At 36.6% G+C, this 27,038-nt stretch overlaps 1 protein-coding gene across 7 annotated transcripts in view; it reads left to right on the top strand.

The window, feature by feature from the left end:
- The window catches only part of DMD (dystrophin), a 991,087-nt gene that overhangs the window by 674,123 nt on the left and 289,926 nt on the right, over positions 1–27,038 (top strand). For all 7 annotated transcript variants that reach the window (XM_018084043.3, XM_018084032.3, XM_018084034.3 and 4 more), the window contains one exon: positions 26,278–26,395. In XM_018084043.3, the coding sequence (XP_017939532.3) occupies positions 26,278–26,395 (118 nt within the window). The remainder of the gene's footprint in view (positions 1–26,277; positions 26,396–27,038) is intronic.

The following is a 27,038-nucleotide window of genomic DNA, read 5'->3' on the forward strand; positions in this document are numbered from 1 at the left end:
CAAGCTCAGGTATAGATAGATATCTACCTACATTTGGTTTGACTCATCTCCACCTTTCTTGTGGAGCAGTTTTCTGCTGGAAAATATCTCTATGACAGCCTCTAGGAATGAAGCAACTCTGTGATTGTCCCCAGTTAGTTCCTGGCACAACCCTGCCAACCAAGCAGTTTTCCTGTAATGTGAAACAACCAGTTCCTACCATCCATGAGCAAAAATAAGCTCCTGGATATCCAGACCAAAGGCTGTGATGTTACTTCTTTGGGACACTGAAAAACTCCCTGCTTTCTCTCTGTCTCTCACCTCTACCCACCATCTCTTTTGTCACCCCTGAATGCCACAGTTCCAAGTTTTAGTATTAAAAAACTCCCACCCCCCAAAACAAAACCACAGAAAAGTAATGATCTAATATTAGCAGTAGTAAAGTGAAAATCTGTGGTTTTGTGCTCAAAGTGGCTCCTTTTTGATGTTTTAACAGAACAGTTTGACACTTTGCTTCTCTGGGAAAAAAAAAAAAAGGAGTTTCAGTAGTTTCTAATTAGAGTAGAAGGTGGTCTTAATATTTTGGAAAAAATTGGTTCTAAGGTAACACAGAGATCCTGTTCAGAGAAATATCTGTTATGTGTTTTGACCAAGAAGTAAGGAAGTTAAAGAAATAATAAACAGAATGTGAATTTAAGCAGTTTTCTTTCTGTAGGAAGAATGATGTTTTTGGGGCTGTTGTGAGTTACCAGAGATGTTTTACTACATATATTACAGAATCTTTTATTCAAACAAACAGTTCTGAAGGTGGCATGGTGTGGGACTATATATCAGGGTAAATGTCCAACCTTTTGACATATATTTTGGATGTGGTCTACCTGGATTTCAGCAGAGCCTTTGACACCATCTCCCACAACATACTCCTGAAAAAGCTGGCAGCCCATAGCTTGGACAGGGGCACTCTGTGCTGGGTTAGGAACTGGCTGGAGGGCCAGGCCCAGAGAGTGCTGGTGAACGGTGCTGCATCCAGTTGGCGGCCGGTCACTAGTGGTGTCTCCCAGGGATCAGTCCTGTGTAATATCTTTATCAATGATTTAGATGAGGGGATTGAGTTCACCATCAGCAAATTTGGAGATGACACCAAGGTGGGAAGGAGTATCGATCAACTGGAAGGCAGGAGGGCTCTGCAGAGGGACCTGGATAGGTTGGAGAGTTGGGCTGATTCCAATGGGATGAGGTTCAACAAGGCCAAGTGTCAGGTCCTCCACTTTGGCCCCATGCAGGGCTACAGGCTGGGGACAGAGTGGCTGGAGAGCAACCAGGCGGAAAGGGACCTGGGAGTTTGGATTGACAGGAAGCTGAACATGAGCCAGCAGTGTGCCCAGGTGGCCAAGAAGGCCAATGGCATCCTGGCCTGGATCAGGAACAGTGTGGCCAACAGGTCCAGGGAAGTGATTCTTCCCCTGTACTCAGCACTGGTGAAGCCACACCTCGAGTGCTGTGTCCAGTTCTGGGCCCCTCAGCTCAGGAAGGATATTGAGGTGCTCAAGCAGGTCCAGAGAAGAGCAACAAGGCTGGTGAAGGGACTCGAGCACAAGTCCTATGAGGAGAGGCTGAGAGAGCTGGGGCTGTTGAGCCTGGAGAAGAGGAGGCTCAGGGGAGACCTCATCACTCTCTACAACTACCTGACAGGAGGTTGTAGCCAGGTGGGGGTCAATCTCTTCTCCCAGGCAGCTATCACTAAGACAAGAAGGCATGGTCTTAAGCTGTGCCAGGGGAGGTTTAGGTTGGATATTAGGAAGAAATTCTTTACAGAGAGGGTAATCAGGCATTGGAATGGGCTGCCCAGGGAAGTGGTGGATTCTCCATCCCTGGAGGTTTTTAAGCTGAGACTGGATGTGGTACTTAGTGCCATGGTCTGGTAACCACGGTGGTGTTGGATCAAGGGTTGGACTCAGAGGTCCCTTCCAACCCAGCTGATTCTATGATTCTATATGTGACCATTTTCCTTTCTGGTATCTAATCAGTGTGTCTTAAATTTCTGCTGTGCATTGTGATCAGCACTGAAAGCATTTTTAAATGTTGTTATAAAATCCTTCTACCCCTTCATATGTGGCCCATATGGCACAATATTTCTGTGATGAAAACTGGTAGATGTGCCACATTCCTATAATAACATTCAGATGTTATTCATTCAGCTCTGACAAAGTGGTTGTGTTTTGCAAAGAATTGATAGTGCATCAGAATGCATAAAAATTATTAGTTTGTTTGCTGGTAATGTGATTTTGTTCTGGGGCTACCCTCACCCTGACCTGTCATTAAACATGTGACAAAGAATAAGAATGTGGATGCTAGGGAATCAATTTATGTCTGTGGTTATTAGATGGTAACTGTGAAAGCCTACCATCAAAGTTCTGTGAGTCAGTCAAAACCAACAGGTTCAGCCACTTGTATTTTGTATTCCTTGACTAATTTAGAGGACGTAAAATTCATAAATTCAGTATTAATTTACTAAAGAGGATCTCCCATGTAGTTTTGTGCTAGTCAGAGGGAAGATCTTTGGGAATTGAGAATGAACACAGCCAAGTGGCATTCTGGGAAATGACTGTAATATGTATGTTGGGTCTGATGTTATGAACTCAAAAATAGCACTTCTGCTTACTTGTGCTAAACTGCATGTTCCAGACCTGTACACACCTGAAATAATAATCCACAACAGATATTGTTGATAAGATTGATTTAAAGACAGAAGACAGAAAAAGAATTAGTGGGGGTTTGCGCACTTAAATCATAATACTGATAAGACGTATATCGATAGAAAAACCTGCATGTTTATAAGTAATTTCAGCAGGACTTATATCATTGTTCTGAGCTAGGGAAAAAGCAGGTGAAATTGTCTCACTGCTCTTATGATTATGGTTAAGAGAAGACACGAAAGATAGATGAAGAGAGTGGAGAGTAAAGAGTAGGGAAAAGTGTAAATGTTGAATTGAAAAAGTTGACAAGACTTAGTTTATCTTCTTTAAGACAGAGTTGTATAAAGGTCTGTATTGGTGAAGTGCACAAATTCAGTGAAGGAGAAAGATTTGTAAGATAGAAATGCTCTTGGTTTTTATCTAGATTAATATATGCAAGTTCAAGATCAGTAACTTCCCCTCCCCCACTTCCTCCTTTTCCTGATAGACTGCAGAAGTTTTTGGGTTAAACATCAATCACCTTCTGAGAATGATATCTAACAAGTATCTTTCTTTGAAATTTTCTAGCTAAATATGCTGGTTAAGGAAAATCTTGCATATTGAAACTTCTATTCAGTCATGTTGGTTCATTTTGTATATTAGTTTCTTGTTTTTTAATTAAATTATTTTCCAATATTTCTCATCAAGGTGAGATTCATATGTTGTTTGATTATGAGGATTTTTTTATTAATTTAATAATTTTATGTAATAGTTAGAATAATTTATACATAAGCCAGAATTGTCAGTGGAATCTGAGGGAACCATGCATGTGACTTTTAATTTCCTTGGGTGCTCATTAACCAATTCCTTTGAAATTCCTTCATTAGCCAGTCTTAAAATCACAAATCTTAATTAAAATAACAGCACAATCTTTGGAGATCTCTTAGTGTAGAATACAAGGCATATTTATTTTTCTTTTTCTTATGAGAATATTAGGATATTTTCACTGTAGGATTCACAGGAAATGTGTTCTCTTGGCTGCATGTTGCATTCTATGCCTATTTCTGAGGTGCATGGGCTATATGCTCATTGTTAGGCTTTGCTGTAGGATTGTCTTCAGGGATGCCATTTAACAATATGTAGGATAAATGATTCTTAAGCCTTTTTCAAATGATGGGTAAATCACCATTTAGTTATTATTTTCAACTTTCTCTTCTTCTACTACCATTGCATAATGAGACTTTTTCACTGTAATTATCACAAAAATGTATAAATAGCAGAGTATTTTTTTAGTACTATCTCAGAAAGAAAAAGAATGAACAGCAGGACTCATTTTCACTTTCCTGGACATCAAAAGAATTGTAATGGATTATTGAAAATAATGTGAAAACAAGCACTTTTTCACAATACTCAACAGAAAATTATGATCTTTTCATTTTAATGCTTTGCTAGCGATTCTTCTCCTTGGAAACATTCTGACTTCATTTCAATATGCCTCTGTATTTCTTTCTTTTCCAAATTTATTTAAATTTTCCCTGTGAGGGGTGCACTGTGAGGAAGGTGACACAGCATAGAGGATGCCAGTTCCTATAAGGGTTGACCATAGGATACTGTTCCTGGGCAGCACCCTGCTGCTAGTATTCTGTCTGCTAGTGTTCTAGTACTCCAGGTAAGGAAAGACAAAGAAAAGAAAAAAGGAATCAAATTGGAAAGAAATAAATTGAAATAATTCAGAAATAACTCCTAAGCAGTGCAGAAGTTAAATGTTAAAACTAGTTTTTAGTTCTTATTTTACGGTCTGCACTGAAGTAAAGTAAGCTCGGTAATAAAAGATGGGAGTAACTCCACAGCATTTTCTCAGAACAATTTCTTTATACTGTGTTTGATAAGAACTTTCTTTTTAGTGGCTTAGATAAAGTCAAGTGTCCACATCAAAGTGGAAGGGTGCTTTTCATGAGAAGTTCACTGAGAAATGTAAGATTTAACAGATACAGGCACAATTCTGTCTGCCCCATTACTAGCCATCCAGGAAAGTACACTTCTGAAATACTCTAGAGTACTTTTTAATATTTGTTAATATCCAATTCTCTCTCTCAAATTATTTCATCAGTCTTAAACATATCTTAAAAATGCAGACATTTTTGTATTGATTGTCCATCTGTGTTTTGATGAGGTCATCGAGTATCTGTGTGGAGTGTGATCCAGGTTAAAGACTTCAAATTTTTCAATACAGAAATTCTTAATGTTTAAGCTTCGCTTTCTTAATTTGATATGGTTTAACACAGACAACTCTGTCACTTAAAATTAATGGCACAAAAAAAATCCTAAAACATTATTTAAAATTAAGAGCGCCATGATAGAAATCTGGTTAAATTTGCACTCCTGACGTTGCAGTTATGGGGCAGAAAGGAGTAATATTTTGAAGCATATTAGCTGAGTTTCATTTTACAATTCAAAGAAAACTCAGTACTTTGGAATTGTTCATGAAATTGTAGACTTTTTTAATTTTGTTTTGCTTTGTTTTGTTATTTTAATAGGGAAATGAAAGAGGCAAGGCTGTGTGCCTATAGGATTTCACAGGAAAAGGGGGAAAAAAAGGTGTTCCCAGATATTTTTGGTCTACTTTTACTGATTTTATGTTCCTGACCATAGTATGTACAAAAAGGAAAGAAAATGTATTCATTCAGAAGACACTTGAAATTTTGCTGGCTTATATACCCACTGGCTCTGAAAATGTAGGATTATAATGTGTAACAAATCATACATTTAATTTTATCATCTAAATGCAGAGATTTTTATTATTCTTGTCATCCTTTCTGCAGTATTCTCATTTACCATTGATACCTGTCAGTTTTGGTAACCCGTATACTATGGAGATTTTTTACAAGAGTTCTTAGGGAAGAAGCTTGTAAACTGCAGGGCAGGGATCTTGTCTTCATATCTCTTTACAAATTATTTAGGCACTGTAGATTCTATTACAAAAAAACCAAACCCTAACATGCGGTACTTGTCTTGATCATACTTCAGCTGCAACACAAATTCCTGGCATATCTCACTGAGCAATGACAAAATCATTTGTAATTCTTATTCTTAGACACAAAATTGGGGCAGATCGTAGCACAAATGATTGTATGTTTCTTGCTAGTGAAATGTTAGACATGTTATCTCAGATTTCCAAACCATTTGGCCATCAAAGAGCAGACTGTTATCTGTTCAGAGATTAATCTACTTGCAACGGCTACTTTGGCGTGCAGTTTCAAAATGACAACAAACGTGCACTGTGCATCATAATTATGTCCCTTTCAGGAATAAGAACTGCAGAAAGATTTCTTGAACTTAAGAAAGTGTCTTTGCATCTCTGGGAACTAAAAATATCCTTTTAAAAAATGTGGTTCAAAGGTATGTTTCCCAAAATATTGCATGGGGCTCACAATACTTTTTTAGGAGCAATAAAATGCGAAATCATATGTGTGTATAATATGCAGGAAACACTCAGTGAAAATTCAATCAAGAATGAAATGCTATTATGTGCAAACACCTCCTGGGCTTGTGCAGAGGTAATGGAGCATATGAAACAGATAAAGTGACAGCTAAGAGAGGAAGAAGATATGTGACTTTCCTTACAACTTTGTTTAATAAAGCTTTCAACATACATTGTGGATATAATGTGTTGTTTTGTCTCCATTCAAATCATCTTAGTTTTTATTCCATGCATTTTGTAGACTGTAATTTGGTGATAATGGCTTCTTTGCACAGTTCAGGAGTGATGAACAGGAATAACAAGTCAGTTAATAAGAGGATATGCGTGTCTTTCCCAATACAGAGCTCTTTATTTGAGTGAGTCAGGAAGAAAGTCATATTTTCCTTCTAAGAACATCACTAAATGTGGAGTATTGAATATTTAGGGAGAATAAACATGAGAAGACTGATTTTAAACCAGTCTGTGTAAGAGCCAGGTGAAAAGACTTACCTATTTTCAGCCTTTCCTTTGTTGTTACATGCTTATTACTTGTTTGAAATGTGTCCTATGAAATCTGTTATTCTGGAAGTTTATCTTGTACATTATCATTAGATTCAGTGGGTTTGATATATGTTGTAAACTTCCAAGCTGCACTGCCTGAGTGAGGAGCAGATTTGTATTGCACTGCCTGAGAAGGGCTGCAACTGCAACAAGGAGTCGGACATGGTCTCTGTTTCCCCCTTGCTCTAGTTGGGAACAATCTGTTCAGGCATAGAGAAGTTATGCCCTTTTACTCTCTAAAGGGAGATGCACCTGAATTCTCAGATGACAGGACTGAGGCAACACGAACAGTTCAACTTTTTCAGACTTTCTCATTTCAGTGGAAATTTTTGGTGACTAAATAATTGGAATATGATGCAGACATGGAAAGCATTTTAATATGTATCATGTTTACTTTTATTTTAATTCCTTGATTTATTTAGAAGTCAAGTATTTGGAGGCTCTTCTTAACAGCAGCTAGAAAATATATTTTGTATTAGTAACGTAAATAATACATTATGCCAACATAGTAACAAATCAAACCCTTTTCCTGTTTACTACTGAAAGAGGATCTATTTATAATGCTACATATTTCCCTATAATTTAGAAAAAAAGAAACATCTTGCATAGAATTTGTCATGAATTTAAATGAGGACCACATAGCTCTTAACAAATATTTTGGGTCTCACATAACTCTCTATTTGCCAGATATCTTTCAGTGTTTTAGGTTACAGAATTTGTATTTTATAGAACTACAATGAATACAAGAATAATTAGGTTTTAAACAGGACTAGAAGAGGATCTTACAACACTTGAGAGCGTAAGTACTTTACTGGGTCAAATGGGACGGCATTCTTCTATCTAGCCCAGGAAAATGTCTCTGGTGGTGACATTAGGACAGGTTGAGCAGGGAGAATGGAATAGCCTGGTTGCTTTCTGCTGACTTTTCCTCTCACAGTGCCCCATCCCTGGCATCCACAACTGTTGGATTCAGGATATCAGGAGACATCACTGCCTACTTTTTGTAGCATCTGTTTTTCAGCCTATTGTTCATGAATTTTTCTAATCTCTCTCTGAAACTGTTGATTGTCTTGGCCCTCACAACCTCCTGTGGCAGCAAGCTCCAGATACGCACTATCTGCTATGAAAATAAATGTTTTTTTTAAATCTGTTCTAAACTAGTTTCTACTACAAATAATGTAGCATACTCCTGCCCACTCTGTTCTGTCTTTAAACCAAATATGCATTCAGAAGTAAACCTTTCTTTTTATGTAATGTTGCCAAGTTTCTTAAAACTTTTTTCTGAAGGAGTTTAGAAAAAAGACTATATGTACTTATCCTACCTGGACCAAATCGTCCTTCTCTGCATGCTTGTTGACTTCTTTAAAGAAGCCCAGCACTTCCTTTAACAAAAAGCTCTGGCAGCTATGGGAGGCCAGTTTCCAAGTCCCAGTGCAAGAGCAGCATTATTGAAGCTGTGCACTACGGTCACATCTCCTGCCATCACAGCCTCTCGGATCCCACAGCCCATAGGCAGTTTGTGTTACTCCTGATTACAGACCTGTCTTATTCTTCAGTTTTTTATGAATAAAAACCCAGGAATATGATTTATGGGTTAATTTTTAGATTAGGTTAATTATCTGATTTATTTTTAAGTATTTTTTAGTGTATAATAATCATAGAGTCATGGAGTATGCTGATTTGGAAGGGACCATCAGGATTATTGAGTCCAACTCTTGGCCCTGCTCAGGATACCCCAAGAATTACACCATGTGCCTGAGAGCATTGTCCAAATGCTTCCTGAACTCTGTCAGCCTTGGTGCTGTGACCTCTGCCCTGGGGAGCCTGTTCAGTGCCCAACCACCCTCTGGGTGAAGAGCCTTTTCCTGATATCCTGATATCCAACCTAAATCTCCCCTGGCTCAGCTTCATATCATTTTCTTGAGTACTGTCACAAGAGTGAAGAGATTGAATCCCAACACCAACACAGCCTTTCTTTCCTGTATAATTTGCATCCATATATTACAGAGCACACATAGCTATTATTCTGTCACATTTCTGAGAAACCTGATATGTCAGTTGAAGTAAAACAAGCTCTTTATGTCTTAGATAAGAAATTGAGGCCAGCATTTTTTAGTAGAATTAAAAATAAAGAATATTAAGTGCTACCCTGCCATTTTGCACTGTCATTCTATTAAAAATTCATACTACAAAGAAACTATAAGGATAAAGAGAGGCCGATTTCAATATCATAGGCTAACTTGGGGAAAGAAATCATTTAGTAAGTATTCTTATTATAGGCAGTCTGCAGGTACTGTTTCTCATCCTTCTGGTTTTGCCTTTTTCCATTGTTACCAAGTAACCAAAACAAAAGTTAAAAATGTATTAGCTCTAGGATCATGTGATCATGTTTTTGTGAAAAAAGTTTTGTGAAAAATTATGCTATAAACTAGCATAGGGTTCTATCTTATTCTCCCTTCTGTTTTTTATAGCTTGTTGGGTTGTTTTTTTTTCTCACAAAGGAATGATAGGTATAAGAAATAGGGCTTGAAGGAGATTTGAAAGTCTTCGCAGTCCAGATTTTTGCCTCAGGCAGGATCAACTAGACTTAAATAATTTCTGACCAATTTCTGTCTAACCTGCTCTTTGAGATGTTTTTTTTCTGTAGCTTTGCAGAAATTTTTCCCACCACTTTGCAATCCTTGCCATTCTAAAGATGTTTATCTCCAACCTTCATGTCTCCTGCTGCAGTTTAAGCTAATTATGTCACCACAATGAAAATTGGGAACAGTTTACTCTCTCTCAGCAATAACCGCATATATTTGAAGGCTGATTCTTCAGTTCAATCTTCTTTAGACTAAACAAATCCTGTTTTTTAAAATCTTTATCCTTGTTTCTAGATTTCTGACCATTTGTCCAGTCATTTGCAAACCATTCTGATGGTTAATCCAGTTTTTTTCAGCTAGTTATTTTAGTGCTTTGCACTTATTGAATTCTCAGGTTTTTTTCAGTCCACTTTGAATTGGGTTCCACTTCTCAAGTGCTTGCTGCTGGTTGGATTTTGCATCACAGTGAATGTAAAAATCCGACCCTCTATTCCATCAACGAATAATAGTGATTGATAATAGACACAGGACAAGTCTGTATTTAGCTTCACTTGATATTGCCTTCCCATATAGTATCTTCGAGTTATGTTTTTCCATCAGTTTTATTTCCTTTTAAATAAAATTTCTTGCTTGTGATAACATCACATGGGCAATATCAGAAGCCTTGATAAGGGTATCAGACATGACTTCTACCTGTTGTTCACTATTGGTAAATCTTAAAGCTCTGGATGAAGGAAAATGCCGTTGCCTGGTTATTATTTACTCTTGATAAAGGTTGGATGTGTTGCTTATTACTATTTTCCCTCCTCAAAGATTGTTGAATCATATGTTCTTGAAATGAGCTCAGAATAATTCACCTAAAATTTCCTGGGTAGTTTTCTGTGCCTCTTTCAGAAGTGAAATACATTCATCCATTGCAGGTTCTCAAATATAACTATGAATGCCCATGAGATTGCTTGAGCAAGTTCCTGAGTATTATAGCTGAAATTCATGAGCTGTCACATCACAATTCATACTGAGCTAGATAAGAACAGTGTCATACCAATAACAAAGTTAGTGTTGTTTGTTTATTGTCTTTTACACAGAGACCTTCTGCCTTGAAGCTGTTAACATAAGAATTAGTGCTAGAATAAACCTTTTTTTTCAGACTATCACTTCAAAAGTTTCAGTGACTGTTTTATTCTGTTTGGATAAAAATATTGTGACAAAATAAGATTACAAACTTTAGGGCATCTGCAGAAACAATCTCCATCTTGTATAACATTGCAGAAGAGAAATGAGCCTTAGGTTTGTAACTCGTTTCCCATAGGGGGATAACAAACACAGTGGATAACAGAACAAAAGTGATATTTAGGGTCTCCGTGCTGATTTAAAGGTAAACTGGTAGGAGAAATGAACCCAACCCAAGAGATTATAAATCAGAATTACAATTTAATAAAAATAATACGATAAATATAATTATATGGACAAACAATTGGTTTTAACCCACAAAACCCAGATGTATAACCCAGCACCCTGGGGCATGAATAGAACGGTGTTCGTTGACCCCCGTGCTGAGCCCCACATGGTCCCCCTGAGTCCAAAGCAAAAGGAAAAGGAGACTTGTTGGTGAGAGTGCTGGTCGTAGTCTGGTGGAGGTTTTGGTCCTCCTCTGGATCTGATGAGTGGGCCTAGAAGTCCCAAGACTCCAAGATTATATACACTCAGGTTGGAGTGGGAATGCCCCGTACCTCCCCCAGGGCGGGGAGTTCCACAATAGATGATTGTGAGTCGTGAGATATTTTTGGAATCCTTGATGGCCCATTAGCAGACATGACCCCTCAGGCTGGGTATGGAGGTGCTAAGGTCTCCCTGGAGGGGAGTTATCACACCTGAGTTATTGGTGTGAGGATAGGAACATCCTCCTATCAGGATTCTTAACACACAGCTTATAGCCTGAGGGGTCAGGTGTGCTCTGGGCAACTGCTGAAAATGGTCTGTTGTTACCAGTTCCTGGGAAATGACATAGAGGGTGTAGAATACACAGTTTGGGTTACACCCACACAGTGATGAACTGGTCCTGGCTGCTCTAACTAGGATGCTCTGTGATAGGTCATAGTCCTTATGCAAATATTGTCTACTATTTTATATTACTTCTATATATATCTGTGTGTGAGAGCATGTGTGCATACATATCTACAGTTCAGATACTTTTTTTTTTCCTGGTAGAATTAGTGAAGACCACCATCAAAATAAATCATCAGGTAGCTAGAAGGATTGGTAACAGCAAATTGTGAGCAATAGCCTGGCTAAACATGGACTTTGAAGTTGAAACACTGAACAAATTTTTGAAAATATTCTTCCAATAAGACTCGTAGGAAATACTTGCAAGAATAAATTATGGAGAATTAGTACAGGTATCCTCAGGCTGTTCCATGAAGTTGTTTCAAATTTGTTATACCTTTTTCAAGAAAATTATATGGAATATCCAGCAATGGAGTCTTGGCTCTGACCTCTCTCTCATGCACATACATACACAGATGCTCATAGTGCTGCAATATTGTGGAGGTGTCTTGATTGCAGATAGGCTCATTAAAGCTGTTTTAAATGAGATAAAGCTGGGGAGCAGATGCAGGAACAGGTAAGTGGTTCTGTATTCAGTCAGGTGAGACTCATCAGGTCTCATTAACTGAGGCTGTTCCTGAAAGGCACTGTACTGCTGAGCTGGCCCCAGAAATTACACAACTGTGTTCACACCATGCTCTGCAAGCATTGCTTAAGTTTATCTGACCTAAGCTAGCTCTTTACTGAATCAGTTGTAGAGCCTTTTCCCCATGTTGTATTTAATCCAGAATTGAGGCTAAATCATCTGTAGTTAATTTGGGATTGACTGTCTTTCTGGGGTGCGCAGCTCAAATATCAGTTAGCTCCTCCCTTGCATATCACTGCTTTTCCTATACCTCCCAACTCCTCCATCTCATGCCTCAGTCCTGCTGTTCACACTCATTCCTGTGTCCCACCCTTCATACACTTGCCTTCATGTGCTTGTGCTCAGCCTGAAGTATTCACCTTCCTAAACAGGTGAGACTGTGGATATGGTACAGGCTCCAGCTTGGGTACAGCTGGCCAGAAACTACTGGTCACTCTGCCAGGGGATGTACGTCCATTTTCAGTGGTACACTGGAGTCTGGGCACTTTCTGACAAGCTCCTGGGTTAATGCTGCTGTGGCAGTTGCTGATTTATTTTTTTTTTTGTTCAATATGAGTAATGAGTATGCTCATGCTTTGTTGCTTTTTGGGGTTTGAGAGATTGTTAATCTGTGGATAGGGCTTCAATTTGGAGTTAATTCAATAAACATGTCCTCAGCCAGAAACTCTGTTCCATCATGTGCAAGTATAGAAATCTCTCCTAATGTATCTCTTATGAGACTTTAGTTGTTCATGGTAGGGAACATTCCTCCAAGAGAGTAACTTGTACGATCTGATTTCCATATGCAATGTCTTACACTGTGCAAGAGAGTTTGAAACATTTTCCTTTGATCTACAATGACATTAGTAAACAATAAACCATCATGCCTCAAGAGAACTACCTTGGCATACTAGCTGAATCTTTTATAATTATTTGTTATCTCTTAATGCCTGCACATCTGTAGCAGAGAGTAATTAAAGTTTGAAAGGAAGCTAAAATTTTACAAACTGATTAGGGTCTTTGCTTTTTTCAGAACTACATTTCAGTTTGGGGGTGTTTTGTTTTGAAAAAACTTAGTGATCATATTCAAAGAAGTTAAAACATCCTTATGTACACATTAAATTACACCTGGAATACAGACTAAGAAAAAATGAAATCAAAGCAGTTATTCCACTGTCAGGAATCTATTTTAAAAAAAAAACCAAAAATTTCTGACCACACATCTTCTCTATTACCATGTTTTTAATAATGTCCTACACCCCTCCTATTGGTATTGCACTTCTTTGGCATTCTCTTTCAACAGTGCCTAAATCAAAATGACAGTGTTTAACTTTAGTTATCTGTTCACCAACAACTGTCATCCTCCATTCCTCACATACCCATCTTCAATAAAGCAGATCATCCATTTTGCATTTCCCTCGCCAGCTTGCTTCTGTTGCCTTTTTTCAGAGCTGTATCCCTGTTAGATATGTCCTCTGACCTTTCTTGGTGCAAGGCAGGGACTGAGAGCAAAAGTAGAATCTTGGGGTAAGCTGGCATAGTGTCGTCAGTGCCACTCCTGCACCAATCAGGGATGGTCAGCCAGTGGCACCTCCACAGCCCTTATGGCCCCTTCTGAGGAAACAGCTGATACAGGGCATAAGGACATGCTGAGGCCCAACTCCTAAACTTGTCAGTACTTCACTTTTGTTTTTAACCAGAATATATTATGCTGTCATGGATAAATAAACTGATGTTGCTTTTAGCTGGTTAATCAGAACCGCAAGCTAATGGCATCTGTTCAGACTTATATGTTGTATTTCTCTTTTATTTCTTAGCATGGTTGCTTATTCTCCTTTTTTATTCAGCCCATGTTTCTAGAGAGTTCTTCAAATCCCTTGGACAATGGCTACAATTTACATCTTTGCATTTTCTAATGCTTGGAGTGAAGGTATTTAGAAGGGTACTCTGGAGGGATAAAGTAGAAGGAACAGAAATGGTAACTTCCTAAACTCAGTTTTCTTTTGTTAATAATTAATAGCTGACAAAAAAAAATTGCCTTCAAATGTAGCTCTCAAGAAAAATAATTCTTATTTTTTTTTTGTCTGGTGGAAAAAGCCTCTGGAAAGAAGTGTGTCTGCATATGTATATGTGATAATTTTCAAGAGCAAGCAAGGAATAAGGTCAGAAAGTTGAGTAAGAAAAAATTGCCAAGATAGATACATTTTTCAACACCATAGACTGTAAAACACCTCCCAGTTTTGCAGGCTGGTATTTACAAAGAAAGTAGTGACCTCAGCCTGGAGTCCTTCCAGGATTCAGCTCTTGAAGAACTGCTTGTCACAGTCTAGCATTTCCATAGGGAGATACAAATCATTAATTTTTAAAAATATAACACATTTGGAAGCTCTTGTTTCCACCTCCCAATATGGCCTTTCAGTAACTGACTTTGTTATGGTAAGAGGGAGGGGGAGAGTGGGAGACAGGGTCCAGATGCATCATAACAGCCTCCTAGTTAATTTGAGTTCTACACCCCTGGAGAACTGACTGCATCAAGCCTTAGCTAATGCTCTGTATGGTAAGGCATTTTCTTTCACCTTACTAATTTAGTGAGTAAAAAGTGAAAATATCACATATCAGCTAAGGCCAAATTTTCAAGTGTGTTAAACTTGAAAGTTATTATTCTAAATTTTTTTTTATATATATTTATATATATATATATGTGTGTGTTATGCTTTGTGTCAAATTGTGGGTCAATGGTAGTAATGTAGAAATACATCATTGGCATGGAAAAAGTTACTAATCAGTGAAAACCTGAAAATCAGTTTGGATTCACTGATAAAGATGAGCACTGTCTACTAGTGAGTTGTTAGCAGCCAGTGCCATAGGCCCTCAAGTTTAGGAACTGACGTCTAGGAATTAAAAGGAGAAAAAAAAGAAATTGCCTTGCCTGTTGAAAAACAGCATTAGAAATATGGATGATATGCAGTCATTCCATCTTCAGTTATTTTTCAGCCATGACTGACACCATTACGGAACTGCAAGCAGTGAATTTATGAATGTGGTCAGAATTTTTTCATGAAGCAATGTGCAATATAGTTTGTTATTTAGCTAAGGCACATTTTTTGTAGTACATAGGAGAGCAAGTACATGAGAACAGTCTTGCTAAAACCCGAAGACAAGCTTATTTCTTTCTGAAACTGTGGAAGTATTTTGTCTATAAAATGTTCACACTTGAAAAACTTAAAAGAAAATAAGTGTAAGTAAAAATACACTGCAAGATACAGTTTTGCAGCTCTTTTAATTCCAGTGTCCCAGGAAAAAGTTGAATGGCTAAGAAACAAGTTCTGTTCTTTCAACGCAAGAGAATTGTAGCAACAAAACAATATTTTCCAATGCAGAGAAAATCTTGGTTTTGGAAAAATATCAATAGTTCAAAACTACAAAGATAATAGAGAAGAATAATTTCATTTTGATTTTTAATGGTTTATTCTAAGATTATTTTCAGGAACATTTATTATATTCTTAAGTGTGTTATTATAGTATCTCAAGAAATCCTCCTCCTCTGTTTTGACCAGATTGTGATGCTCAAGCTCATTGCCCCTCCAGTTACTCTTCAGTTACAGAAGAGAAATCAGAGGAAGGTCATTAATTTTGAAATTTTATTCCTTGGGTTCCATCTTTGTTATTGCAAAGGCCCACTATAAAATCAGTATCTATATCTGCTTATATATAGCTGGATGTGTATATACATGAATACACATATAAAGCAAATTATTATTTCCTGCTTTTATTATAGTAGTGTCAATCTACTTTAGCAGTGATTCTTTCTTTTCTATCAGATATATTCCTGAAACTGTCATTCACATAATAAAACTATATTTTCTGAAAAAGAAAAATGCTAATTTTTCTCCCACTGAAGTAGAATTGTGTGGCTCCACTGCAAGCTACTAATCAATGCCTGTACTTTCTGCCTCAAGCAATGGTTACAGATGAAATACATTAACTTTGTAGTAAGAGTTCCTCTTGTCTGAACAAGAAATCGCTCCAGATTTATGCTTAACTTTATGCTAAAACACTACTCTCAGTCAGAAATTGATTAAATATATTTAAATTATAATATATCTGTGTGAGGAAGGGGAACCATGTAGGACTGATACTGATTTGAGGAAACAGGTGTTGAAAATTCATCTCAGTTAAGCTGGCATTATAGGTTTGTTCAAATTTAGTTTTTTTTTTTACAATTTCTCACAGATTCATAGATTTGAAGGTCAGAAAGGACAGGTATATTTGTGTACTATATATGAAACTAGTCTGTGGAATTTTACATAGAGATTCCTCTTCCTGCTCTTACAAATTGTGTCTATTAAAAAAAAATGATTATTTTTTTATTTATACAACTCTGTTAATAATCTGTCATATTCTGTAGTCATCTGCTCTGTGTTTAAATGTGCAGACTACTAATAATTTGCAACTTTTCAGTTTAGACTGTATTGTCTTCAACTTCTGGCCAAAACCCCTTTTCAATACTATTGTTTCCATAGTTAATAATTATTGTATTATCAGAAAACTGTCTTCAGTAGGTTTTAGCATGGGCAAATTTGCCCTCTGCAGCAAGATATATTGACCAAAGGGCAGCACCATAAAATGACAGAAAAATCTAAAATCAGGCACAATTGCATAATGTAGGTGCCATCACAGCCTTGATACCCCTTCCCAGTTCTGCTGGTGCTTGGCTCTACAATAGCGCTGTTTGCTGTGCTCCTTTGGTTTGGCTTTTGCCTGTGAATAGAAACTGTTCCAACCTGCTCTGCAGAAATTTAAGATCCAGTAGCCATCTTCAGAGTAAGCCCTCCTTCACCTGCCTCTATTGAATGTTCTTTAATCTGACAGGAGCTGTCCATCAGGTATTCACTGGAAATGCAGGAGAAAGAGGCACTGCCTATTTCTGTTCCTTTATATCTTTTCTAGAGGATAAGGCATCCAGCCAGGCACTGAGACACCTGCTTTCAGTGTATGCCCATATGGCCAAGAGAGCCAATGGTATCCTGGGGTGTGTTAGGAAGAGCATGGCCAGCAGGTCATGGGAGGTGATCCTGACCCTTTATTCAGGTGAGGCTGCATCTGAAGTGCTGTGTCCAATTCTGAACTCCTCAGTACAAGAGAGACATAAGCTCCTGGAATGGGTCAATGGGGAGGCAACAAAGATGATTAAGGGACTGGAACATCTCTCTTACAAGGAAAGGCTGAGAGAGCTGGGCTTGTTCAGCCTCAAAAAGAGGTGACTGAGAGGGAATCTCACCTCTGAAGGGAGAATGTCAAGAAGATGGAGTCAGGCTCTTCTCAGTGATGCCAAGCAACAGGACAAGAGGCAAAGGGCAGAAAATGATGCACAGGAAATTTGGCCTGAACATGAGGAAGAACTTCTATACTGTTTGAGTGGCCACACACTGGAACAGGTTGCCCAGAGAGGTTGTGGAATATCCCTCACTGGAGATGTTCAAGAACCGTTTGGATGCAATCCCATGCCATGTGCTCTAGGATGTCTCCGCTTGAGCCCAGAGGTTGGACTAGATGACCTACAGTGGTCACTTCCAACCTTACCCATTCTATGAATCTGTGATTTCACTTTTCAGAAAGGTCCTTTACACCAGGCTGTTCTGGTAGGTGTTAGTCTGTGCCTCTTCTGTTGAATTGGCATAATTTCTTGGAAAAGAGTAGAAAGGACTTGAGAAGTCCAAGGACAGGAAAGTGTTATGACCTGCCTCTGAAGGTGAGGGTAACTCATGTTCTTGTTAATAGATCTCTTGGGCCTAATTAGAGTGAAACGGCACTGAATGATTGTTGGTTTTATATATGTATATATATTATATATATATATATATGTAGACTTTATTTTAGGAAAATTTGGTTGCAATTGTAACCATTTTGGTTATTATCTGTAGAAATATAGCAGTATAAAAGCATAAAGACATCACTTAAGAAAATATATAAGGAAATGAAAGAAAGAAAGGGTAAGAGTAGAAAGATATCACCACCTGTGGATCCAGTGATGATACTTGATTATTTCAATATAGACATCCTTTGGTTGGAGTGATGGTCTCAGTCTTATCTGTGGGGGGTGAGGGAAGCCCATGAAACCAAGAGTTCAATGGGTTAATATATGTTTATATGTTTTTTCCCTTATCTGGCTCAAAACCCAGCTTGTAGCCCCTGGTAGTGGGTGTGAACCCTCTCTTCCCCTGGGTTCACACCCACAGCACTTACATCTCTTTCCCAACCTATCCCATAGTTTCTTACACCATGAAGGGCAAATTATAGGTTTTGAGTGTTAAAAATGGCATATTCAGAAGACTGCAGTCTCTGTGATACCACCAAGACAAGATTGCATTATTAATTTACTAACTCTGGCTGGCAGTTGAGAACTCGAGAGTTCCCCTTTGAAAGTAGTTATAAAAATAAGTCTTGCCCAGTCCAAACTTTTAATAAGCCACATTATATACTTTCCTTCCTTCCTTTGCTCTTGATGAAATATGAGCAACAGCAGAATTTTTCAAGTTTTTACCTTTTCCTTCTGTGTTGTTTTTGAACTTAATTACCTTAATGACCTTTATTCTGACCATAGTTACAGAAATGTGGAAGAATAAAAACTAGAAGTAAATCAAACAAAGAAACAAGTGCAACAAAAAAATGCAATAAAAGTGGAAACAAAAATGAAAGGCAGAAGTAAAACCTGAAGCAAAACCTTTCTAAATATACCAGAAAGGTTTAGGTAACAAAACTAGGCTTCTAACATCATACAGTTCTCATCTTTTGGAATGACAATGAGATATGAATAAAGATGAAGGTCCAAGTTACTAGATTTAGGCCAAAGTTATTCTAGAGTTATTCCAACATTTCTTATCAGATGTGGTAAAAAAACACCTTCCCTCCTCCTGCCCCTACATACACACACAAAGCTAAATAATATTACATTTACTGTAAGAAAAAATTATGTAACAGTTTTTGTTTTCTGTTTCAGAAGCAAACCCAAACAACCTAAATTAAATCCTCTTTCTTTATTTTACATTGTTCTTGAGAAAAATATCCAGTTTCCTAAGGTACTAAGGAAAAACTTATCTGGCAACTGATGCTGTGTCAATCCATTTTATTCTCCTAAATTGTTTTTCACTTGCTATTACTGGAGAAAATTTCCAGTAAAAGCATTCAAAGATTTCCAGAGGCTCTAGTAGAAACTGAGAAAGTCATTCTGTGGGGTTTTTTTGGTTTTTTTTTTTCCAGAGCATAAAATTGATTCAGTCTAATCTTTTCCCTATAAAACTGGATAATTTGTGCAGTATCTTCAGTCGAGCTATTAGCTTTCCTTCACCACAAATATTAGTTATTTACTTAAATAAAAAAAAAACAAACAAACTAAAAATACCTGTTGGTTTTGCTTATGTTCATAATATAATACTATGTCTTCTCAGTATTATTTTACTTCTGTCTAAAAATGTGACAAAGTAAAGAACCTAAAACTTTGCTTTTGAAGTGCATTGACAAGTATATTTTTCACTGGATCAGTCAGATAAAAGGAGTTCACTAACACCATCAACTGAAAAAACAGTAAAGAAAAGACTAAAGCTGAAGCTTTGAGAAACAGAGCAACTGCCCTCAGTTTTCTTGCTAATACACATTTGTTAAATGCATTGGAAAAATCCTTAATGGGAAAAACCATTAGTTATATAAGAGAAATAAAATAGTAAGTTTTGCAAATTCACATTCTACAAATGGTAGCTATATGCTGAGAGATTTCAGTTCTGCTGACTGATACAGAAACCAGGGAAGCTCTGTAGCTCCTAACAGTGGTTCCCATCCATTAAGTTCTTCAGCGTGATGAAAGGACATAAGATACCCTGGAATGCTTTTGCCTGATTGTTTGCTCATGCTTTATTGCAAGCAAAAGTGCAATTGAACTGCCACATTGTTTGAGGGCAAAAGGCTGTGATTTTATACATACTTCACATATACCCAGATTTACTGTTAGAGCTGTAATCCTGTTTCAGTCTTGAGTTCTTACATGTGAATTATCACTGTGTTCCTCTAGTTGAATGCACCTTATTATAGCCAAACACACAAATCTTTAAATGCTTTTCTACTTGTTACAGATACATCTTTAGCTTTATTCCTTTTTCTTTCTTGCAATGGCTATAATAGAGCAAATTCCTTTTTATCTCATAATGATTCATTCACAAACCCTGTTAAACTGTAATCTTTTTCTAGTGTTCTCTTCCATCCTCTCCATCCTGTCTGCTGGATGGACTCCAGTGCAGTCCATCAAGAAATCTCAGTTATAATGAGCAAGGTGCTGATGGTTTGACCCTCTTGAAATACCTGATTCCAAAGCCTTTCCTAAAGACAAATGTGGAGCAGGGTGAGAGGGAAGGTGAGAGTTATCCCAGCTCGCACCATCACCTTACATTTTTGATCAATACATAGAGAATCAAATTAAATAATCCCCATTCTGTTTGGTTTGGTTGGTTTGCATCAACAGTATGTTGCACGTTTTGCTGTCATAACTTCCTGATATGGACCAGACTCTCAGAGTTGTAAAGGAACAAGCCTCAGACATTTATGATGCCATCAACATAATTTAATGAGTGACCGTCACAAAAAAAAGTGTACAAAAATTTCTATGATGCTTTTTCACTCATCTTGTGCAACAGCTGATGAGTTGTCACTGGTGGCCTTCCCACAGCATCACTGATGGAGTTGGTATATTTACTTTGACATTGATGAGAGCTGCTTAGGCAGTTCTTGAGGTGGTCCTAAGTGGGCATAAAAGTAGATGCTTATGAAAATGAGCTGCACAAAACACTCAGGAAAAATCAAATTCACAGTGTCGTCTGTTAATGTTCTGATTTCATTGACAGGCACCAATCATCTGTCAACACTGCTAAATAGTAGCTCTAGATCTTTGTGTTTTCCTAAAATTATACATACTTTGCAGGGAAAACAGCTAATAGTCAAAACAAAAGTTGTTTTCAAAAAAGAAAATTCCACTCCATTATATTGCTTTCTTTGTTTCATAATTTTATGTTTAAATATAGGGAGTATGTAAATGATCATTTTCTCTCATATTCCCTTCCTGCTTAGTGACAAGAACACAAATTCAAATTGTGTTTGGGAGGAATATCTTAACAAAGCCAATTTTATTATTCAAATGAATTGTAGGTGTTGCATATCTGCATTTTCTGAAATTGTTAGCAAGTTTTTTTCCAAAGCTTTCTCTCTTTTGTTTGTATGTGACACATTATATTTAGAGAACCAACCAGCCTCAAGAAACTCAGTTGTTTTAAGTAAAAGTTGTCATGGCTATACATTTTGGTGGGGAAATTATTGGTTCATTTTTTGTTTAAACTTAAGGTTTAGAGTCTAAAGTTTTTCAAAAAATGAGCAAATAACTTTCTGAACAACTGTTTAATAGAATTATGCTGTTTCTGAGTATATCATGGTAAATTAGTTCAGAGGAGCAAATAGGTTCATAAGATAAGAAATATATCTTCCTTCTCTCTTACATTCCCATATTAATAATTCAGTTAATTAATCATCAGAACCAGTTTTGATTCATTGGTTCATTTCATTTAACAAGGTTGGGAGTGGGCCAAACCAAATCATCCCAAATAGTTATGAAGTCTTAGTCTTCAACCATGGGTTGTTGATGACAAAAAGTGCCTCCAGTTTGTTCTTAATATGGAAGGTCTTTCTTAAATCATCCTTTTGTCCAAATATAATTTTTTGGATCAGTCACTATTAACATTCTTATAGTTAGTATAAAATAGATAAAAAACTATATTTGACTGGAAGCACATAAATACACTGAAAACTTGTGAAGACATGGTAGTCATTGACACTACAGAGGACTTCTCAATTAAACACTAAATAGGAAATGTGGGACCTGCTTTACCCAATGTTATTTCAGTCTTTTGTAGTGACACTTAAACATCTATATTTTCAGAGAGGTTTTTCAGCATAGGAATGTAAATTGGTTACAAGAGTGGGCCCAGAGGCTTTTTAAAGACTCATACACACTGAGGCTCAGTCATATATAATGTTGCAGAACAGCAACTTGAACTCTTCTTTGTATGTCTGAATTCAGCAAAGGGAGATGAAAAGTCCTGGCTTTGTCGTGAGAAAAGTTGCTGAAAATATTAATGAGCAAACATGCATAATCACCACTAGTAAATGATTAGTTGAATGTATAAAACTTGGTAACATCCTGGAATTCAGCTATTCCAGTTTAGTAACACTTGCCACAAGGTCAGGAAAGAAAAAAGGACTGGACAGATTTTAAGGATCTTATCTTTTACATAAACTGCTATACACATGGCTACAGTGACAAATATGCAGGCTCTAGCATGCTGTACATTATAAAGCTAGAGAATATTTAATTCTCAGTCTCAAACTTTGCAGTCCCTCCAAGAATTTCTAACACTTCACCTGTTTCAGTTTTTCAGTTTACTTTTTAGCAATTTTTATGCAAGTTATTTCAGTTACTGACTTGAACAATTTGTTCCATATCTCAACACCCTTTTTTTGTTAGAAAATCATAAAAGTTAGGAACCTGAAAATTGGATTTTTCTTTTGAGCAGCTGCTATCCACAAATATGGTAAGATTGTTAAAAGTGAATAGCATCTCTTCCTAACAAACTCTAGGTAGGTTTGATGACTGTATCTCATTGTTCCATTACTGTGCTGTCTCCAAGCATCATTATGTTGGCATTCATAGATATATGGAAGAAAAAGAAAAGCTCTTTGGGGGTTTAAAGATGTATTTGTACAACCATGGATGTCAATGGTCCTTCTTCACTGTTGACTTGCTCATATGGATTTACATTTATAATTAAACAAAAATTTCTTAACTGAAATGTGTTCTGTAATGTTTTGCAGAATATATTATTACTAGGAAAATAAGGCTAGAGCGAAATTATGTGCAAAAGAACATAAGTGTTTATTAAAAAAAAAACCCAACAAAAAACTTTCAGTTTAACTGACTCTCTAAGTCTTTTTACCTGTGCTTTTGGTGACTTGATGGAGACTAGATAGATTTCTGTTTCATTTATTCTGAAAAGACTTTCATTATAACTTTTATTTCTGTATTATCCATTTTTATATAGCACATTTGTTTCAGTGTGCTGACATTCCAAATCAGAGGCATCTGGTCTTTTGCATCTGCTGTGCCTCCACCAGGGTGCCACTATTAATGAGTTTTTCTTCCCATGGCTCTTGTAACAGTATCTTCTAATGGTTTCCACTTAGTTTTCTGTTGAGGATCCAGTTTTACAACATTAAATATTTGGCTGAATTCATAAAAGTTTTTTAAAGTATCTCCAGATATGAATTGCTTCTGATTTTGGTTTGGGGATTTATTGTTTGTTTGTTTCAGATCATTTCAGCTAATACTTTAAAGCTATTTAATTTTTATGTTTCCCAAAAATCGTATTTAGTGGTCTTTTAATTTGTATTCATCAAAGCACTTCTCTTCCTAGTATAATTATCTGTATTTTTGTTAACTCACAAAATCAGTTTGTTTGATCAGTTTAGCTAGTCACAGAATATTTTTCTGAATTTGATAGTACTTTAAGTGGAACTCAAGTGGTGCTGTTTATTTTCTTGCTACTAGATCACAGGAAGGCTCAGGAGTGATGTGTTTTAGTAGCTACTTTTATCCAAGCTTCTATCAGGGTTTCTATGTGTACATGCAATGTAGATACCACGTGGAACATATATTTGCTAAATCTTTAAGATTGTACCAATTGGTCATTGTAGACCCACAAATGTTGTAGCAATTTTACAATAGAATTCTACTGAATAAAATAAAACATTTCTTTGGTATCGTTCTCAGACACTTTGTATTAAATCAAGGAAAAAATATATTATTTTGAAAAATGTTGCTTTTCCATTATTCTGAGTGGCCACTTTTCTAAGAGTAAGAAAAAAAAAAATCTGCTCTATAGGTATGTGTTACTGTCTACTGAAAGGTCTGAGAATCTTCAGATCTGTTTATAGTATAAGAATTTTAAGGTGTCCTTCTTGACCTTTCAAAAATACACATTAGTACATCCAACAAGACTCACTTTAAAGAGGCATTTTTAGTCTTCCTGAGTGTCCAGTTGAGGAATTGCAGGTCTTGGGGTTAAGTTGTTTTGTAAGCCCTTAGGCACAGGACAGTTCCATTCACTCAGTTTTGTACTGAGAAAAATCCTTCTTGAGCTCTCCTTACCTATTGCTTTTCCTACTAAGTTTCCTATAACAGCAGCTTTCTTCTGTGGTACAAACACAGCATTTAATGTCTAGTTGGAGACTCTGGCTGGATCAGATAAATCCTTTTATTTGAATATATCCAGTATAAAAATTATATTTAGCAAACTTCAGGGAACAGAGTCACTGTTGGCATAAGACCTTACAATCACTTGATTTGGTTTTCGTTTTCTGAACAGTAGGGGAAGGAGAGAGAAAGGGAAATATTACTGTGGAAGACACAGAATTATCTGGGCATCTTGTATGTGTTTTAATGCTCCTTCTGCAAAGTCCATTTTGGCAATGTGTGTAATACAGATGTTGTTCAGCTACAGTGAGACTGCTTTTTCTATTGCAAAATTCATGTCATTCATTAACTTGTCTTCCTAGAAAATGGAGTTTAGAAGGCGCATAGATATCTAGAGGTAGTAACTGCATCAGTAGATTTTATTTCTTTTTCTTGAGTGCTTTCAATAAGGAGAGACTTCCCTTAATTATGCAAGCTGCTGCTTTAACTGCATGTCTCTGTATGCAATTCAATCAGTATACAAGTGAAAAAATGCCATCCAAACTTTTGGGTTTAGAAAGCCAGTTATAGTAGACTTTAAAGAACTTGTGATACAGAAGTTCAAGGCAAGAATTTCCCAAGGTGTAGCTAGATGTGTACCTTGAAAATTACCTTATTACCTTTCTTCTTTAAGAGTTTGTAACTGAACAAAAGGAAACTCTGTAGAGCTTTTAGATTGCTTTTGATAATACACACTGTAGTTACAGAAATTTATATTATCGTGCTCTTTTGTTGATCTTATTGAACAGAAAATGATATTAGGCCTTTATTTGTCACCTTCAACTTGGTAAAAATTATGCAACACTAGTTTCAAGTTGGAGAGTCAAATTCGAGATCAGACTGCAGGTCTTTTCTGTCCAGTACAGTCAATGAATAACAGCTTTTTAAAATAAAGTATGATTATTTAGGAAAAAACTCCAACATTTTAAGGAGCAGAAAGGGGAGACTTTTACAACAATAGAATACTCAAGACACATAGTCAACAGCCCAGTGAGCATGTTAACAGGTTATCTAACCAATGTCTATGTAACAAGCCTGAAAAATAAATTCTTCTCAGGCCTTTTTTTGCCAGCTTGATAGCTGGTATAGTGTACCTACTGGCTATCTGACAGGATACTGTTCTGTTCTGATGACTAAAAACTGTGGGCAGAAAAAAGTAATTTGTTTATAGTTTTATAATAAATATTGCTACTTCCAACTCCCAAGACTGGGAAATCTAATGAGCATCGTTTCTGGAAACTACACAATAGGGAGTTGAAGTTGATAAATTTGGTCAATGTCTTTAAATACATACTTGGATGCTTCTCATCTGAGAAACGATTTTACTGATTCCTTGTTTGCTCTTCCCTACTCCTTCAAATTAAGTTAAAGTAATATATGCATAGATCTTATACACCTTACTTGCCTTGAGTTTTCATTTTCAGATTGCCTGGGCTTTATGTATTTATGTAACATATAAATTATTGTGAGTGTTAATTATTTTTCTGCTAGATAAGTTGTCAGAATAGAAAAAGTGACATCAACAGTCTTACAGTGGCTTTTAACTAATAGATTAAACAGTCTTGAAATATTAAAAACCAAACATTATTAATTAGACCTCATGATTTACTAGGAAAAACCTGTGTAATCTGCTAAGATAGTAAACCCTAATATCTTTCTTTAAAATACCCAGTAAAATCTAAAAGAATATCAAGAAATAGTGCCTTTCTATAGGCTTATACAGGAGAATAGCTTATCCTGCATAATTTGATGTGTTAAAAATGAAGAAAGATTGTCAATTTTATTTGTCTAGTTTTATAGGTTGATTTTTAATTATTATTACAAGTTATCCTCGGTATTTTTATATAAAGAATAAGAACAATATTTAGAAGGTCTAGACATAATTCTGCATAATATTTGAAATAGCAAACAATCTTTTTGCTTTAAATTAAGCAAACACAAAAAAAAAAGTCCCAATATGTGGTCTTCTCAACAGTTCTATATGCTTTCAACTTGGTTTTATTTTTGTATTTGTGTTCAACTAGGCAATACTACAGGATCTGGAGCAAAGACGTCCCCAGCTGGATGAACTAATAACTGCAGCACAAAATCTGAAAAACAAGACGAGCAATCAAGAGGCCAGAACAATAATTACTGACCGCAGTAAGTGGTGATTCTTCTATCATATGACATTTCAACAAACGTGGAAAATGTTGTAATATCTAATAAGCGTAGTATTTTTCAGATACTTTATGCCTTTGCCATGAGAAGGGGATTTCCATCAGGAGACAATTCTCATACAGATTTTCCAAACTGCATATAGAGTAAATGTCAGTGAAAGTCAGTGATCCCATATTTCAAATTTTTCACCTTCATTTTGTATTGCTTGTCTTCATAGTGGAAGGACATTGTATGAAATATAGAATGTGAGCACTGTAGATAAAGAAATACATTTATTCTTAAACAAGGAGAAGGAAAGAATTCACAGAATATAGCCACAGGCTTGAAAGAAGCTTTCGATTCCATCCCCCGTAGTACAGCTGCACACTCTTCTTTCATCTCCCCTCAGCTGACGCACAAGTCTGATGATGCTCTGTATTACTCTGTATTATTTCTTCAGTTCTGTTTTCCGTATCCAGAATTAACCAACTAACTGTGACTAAGGTGGAAAAATTAGTAGATTAGGTTTTAGAAGTCTATAGAAGACATAGCTTTATTACCCTTGGATGCTTGCACATCTTTATGTCTCACACTGTGGGATGAAACACGCTCTCAAGGTTGTGGTATAGAAACAGCCCTCTGTGGT

This window comes from Manacus vitellinus, unplaced genomic scaffold (genome assembly GCF_001715985.3).
Source record: "Manacus vitellinus isolate BGI_N305 unplaced genomic scaffold, ASM171598v3 scaffold_7_pilon, whole genome shotgun sequence".
NCBI lineage: Eukaryota > Metazoa > Chordata > Aves > Passeriformes > Pipridae > Manacus > Manacus vitellinus.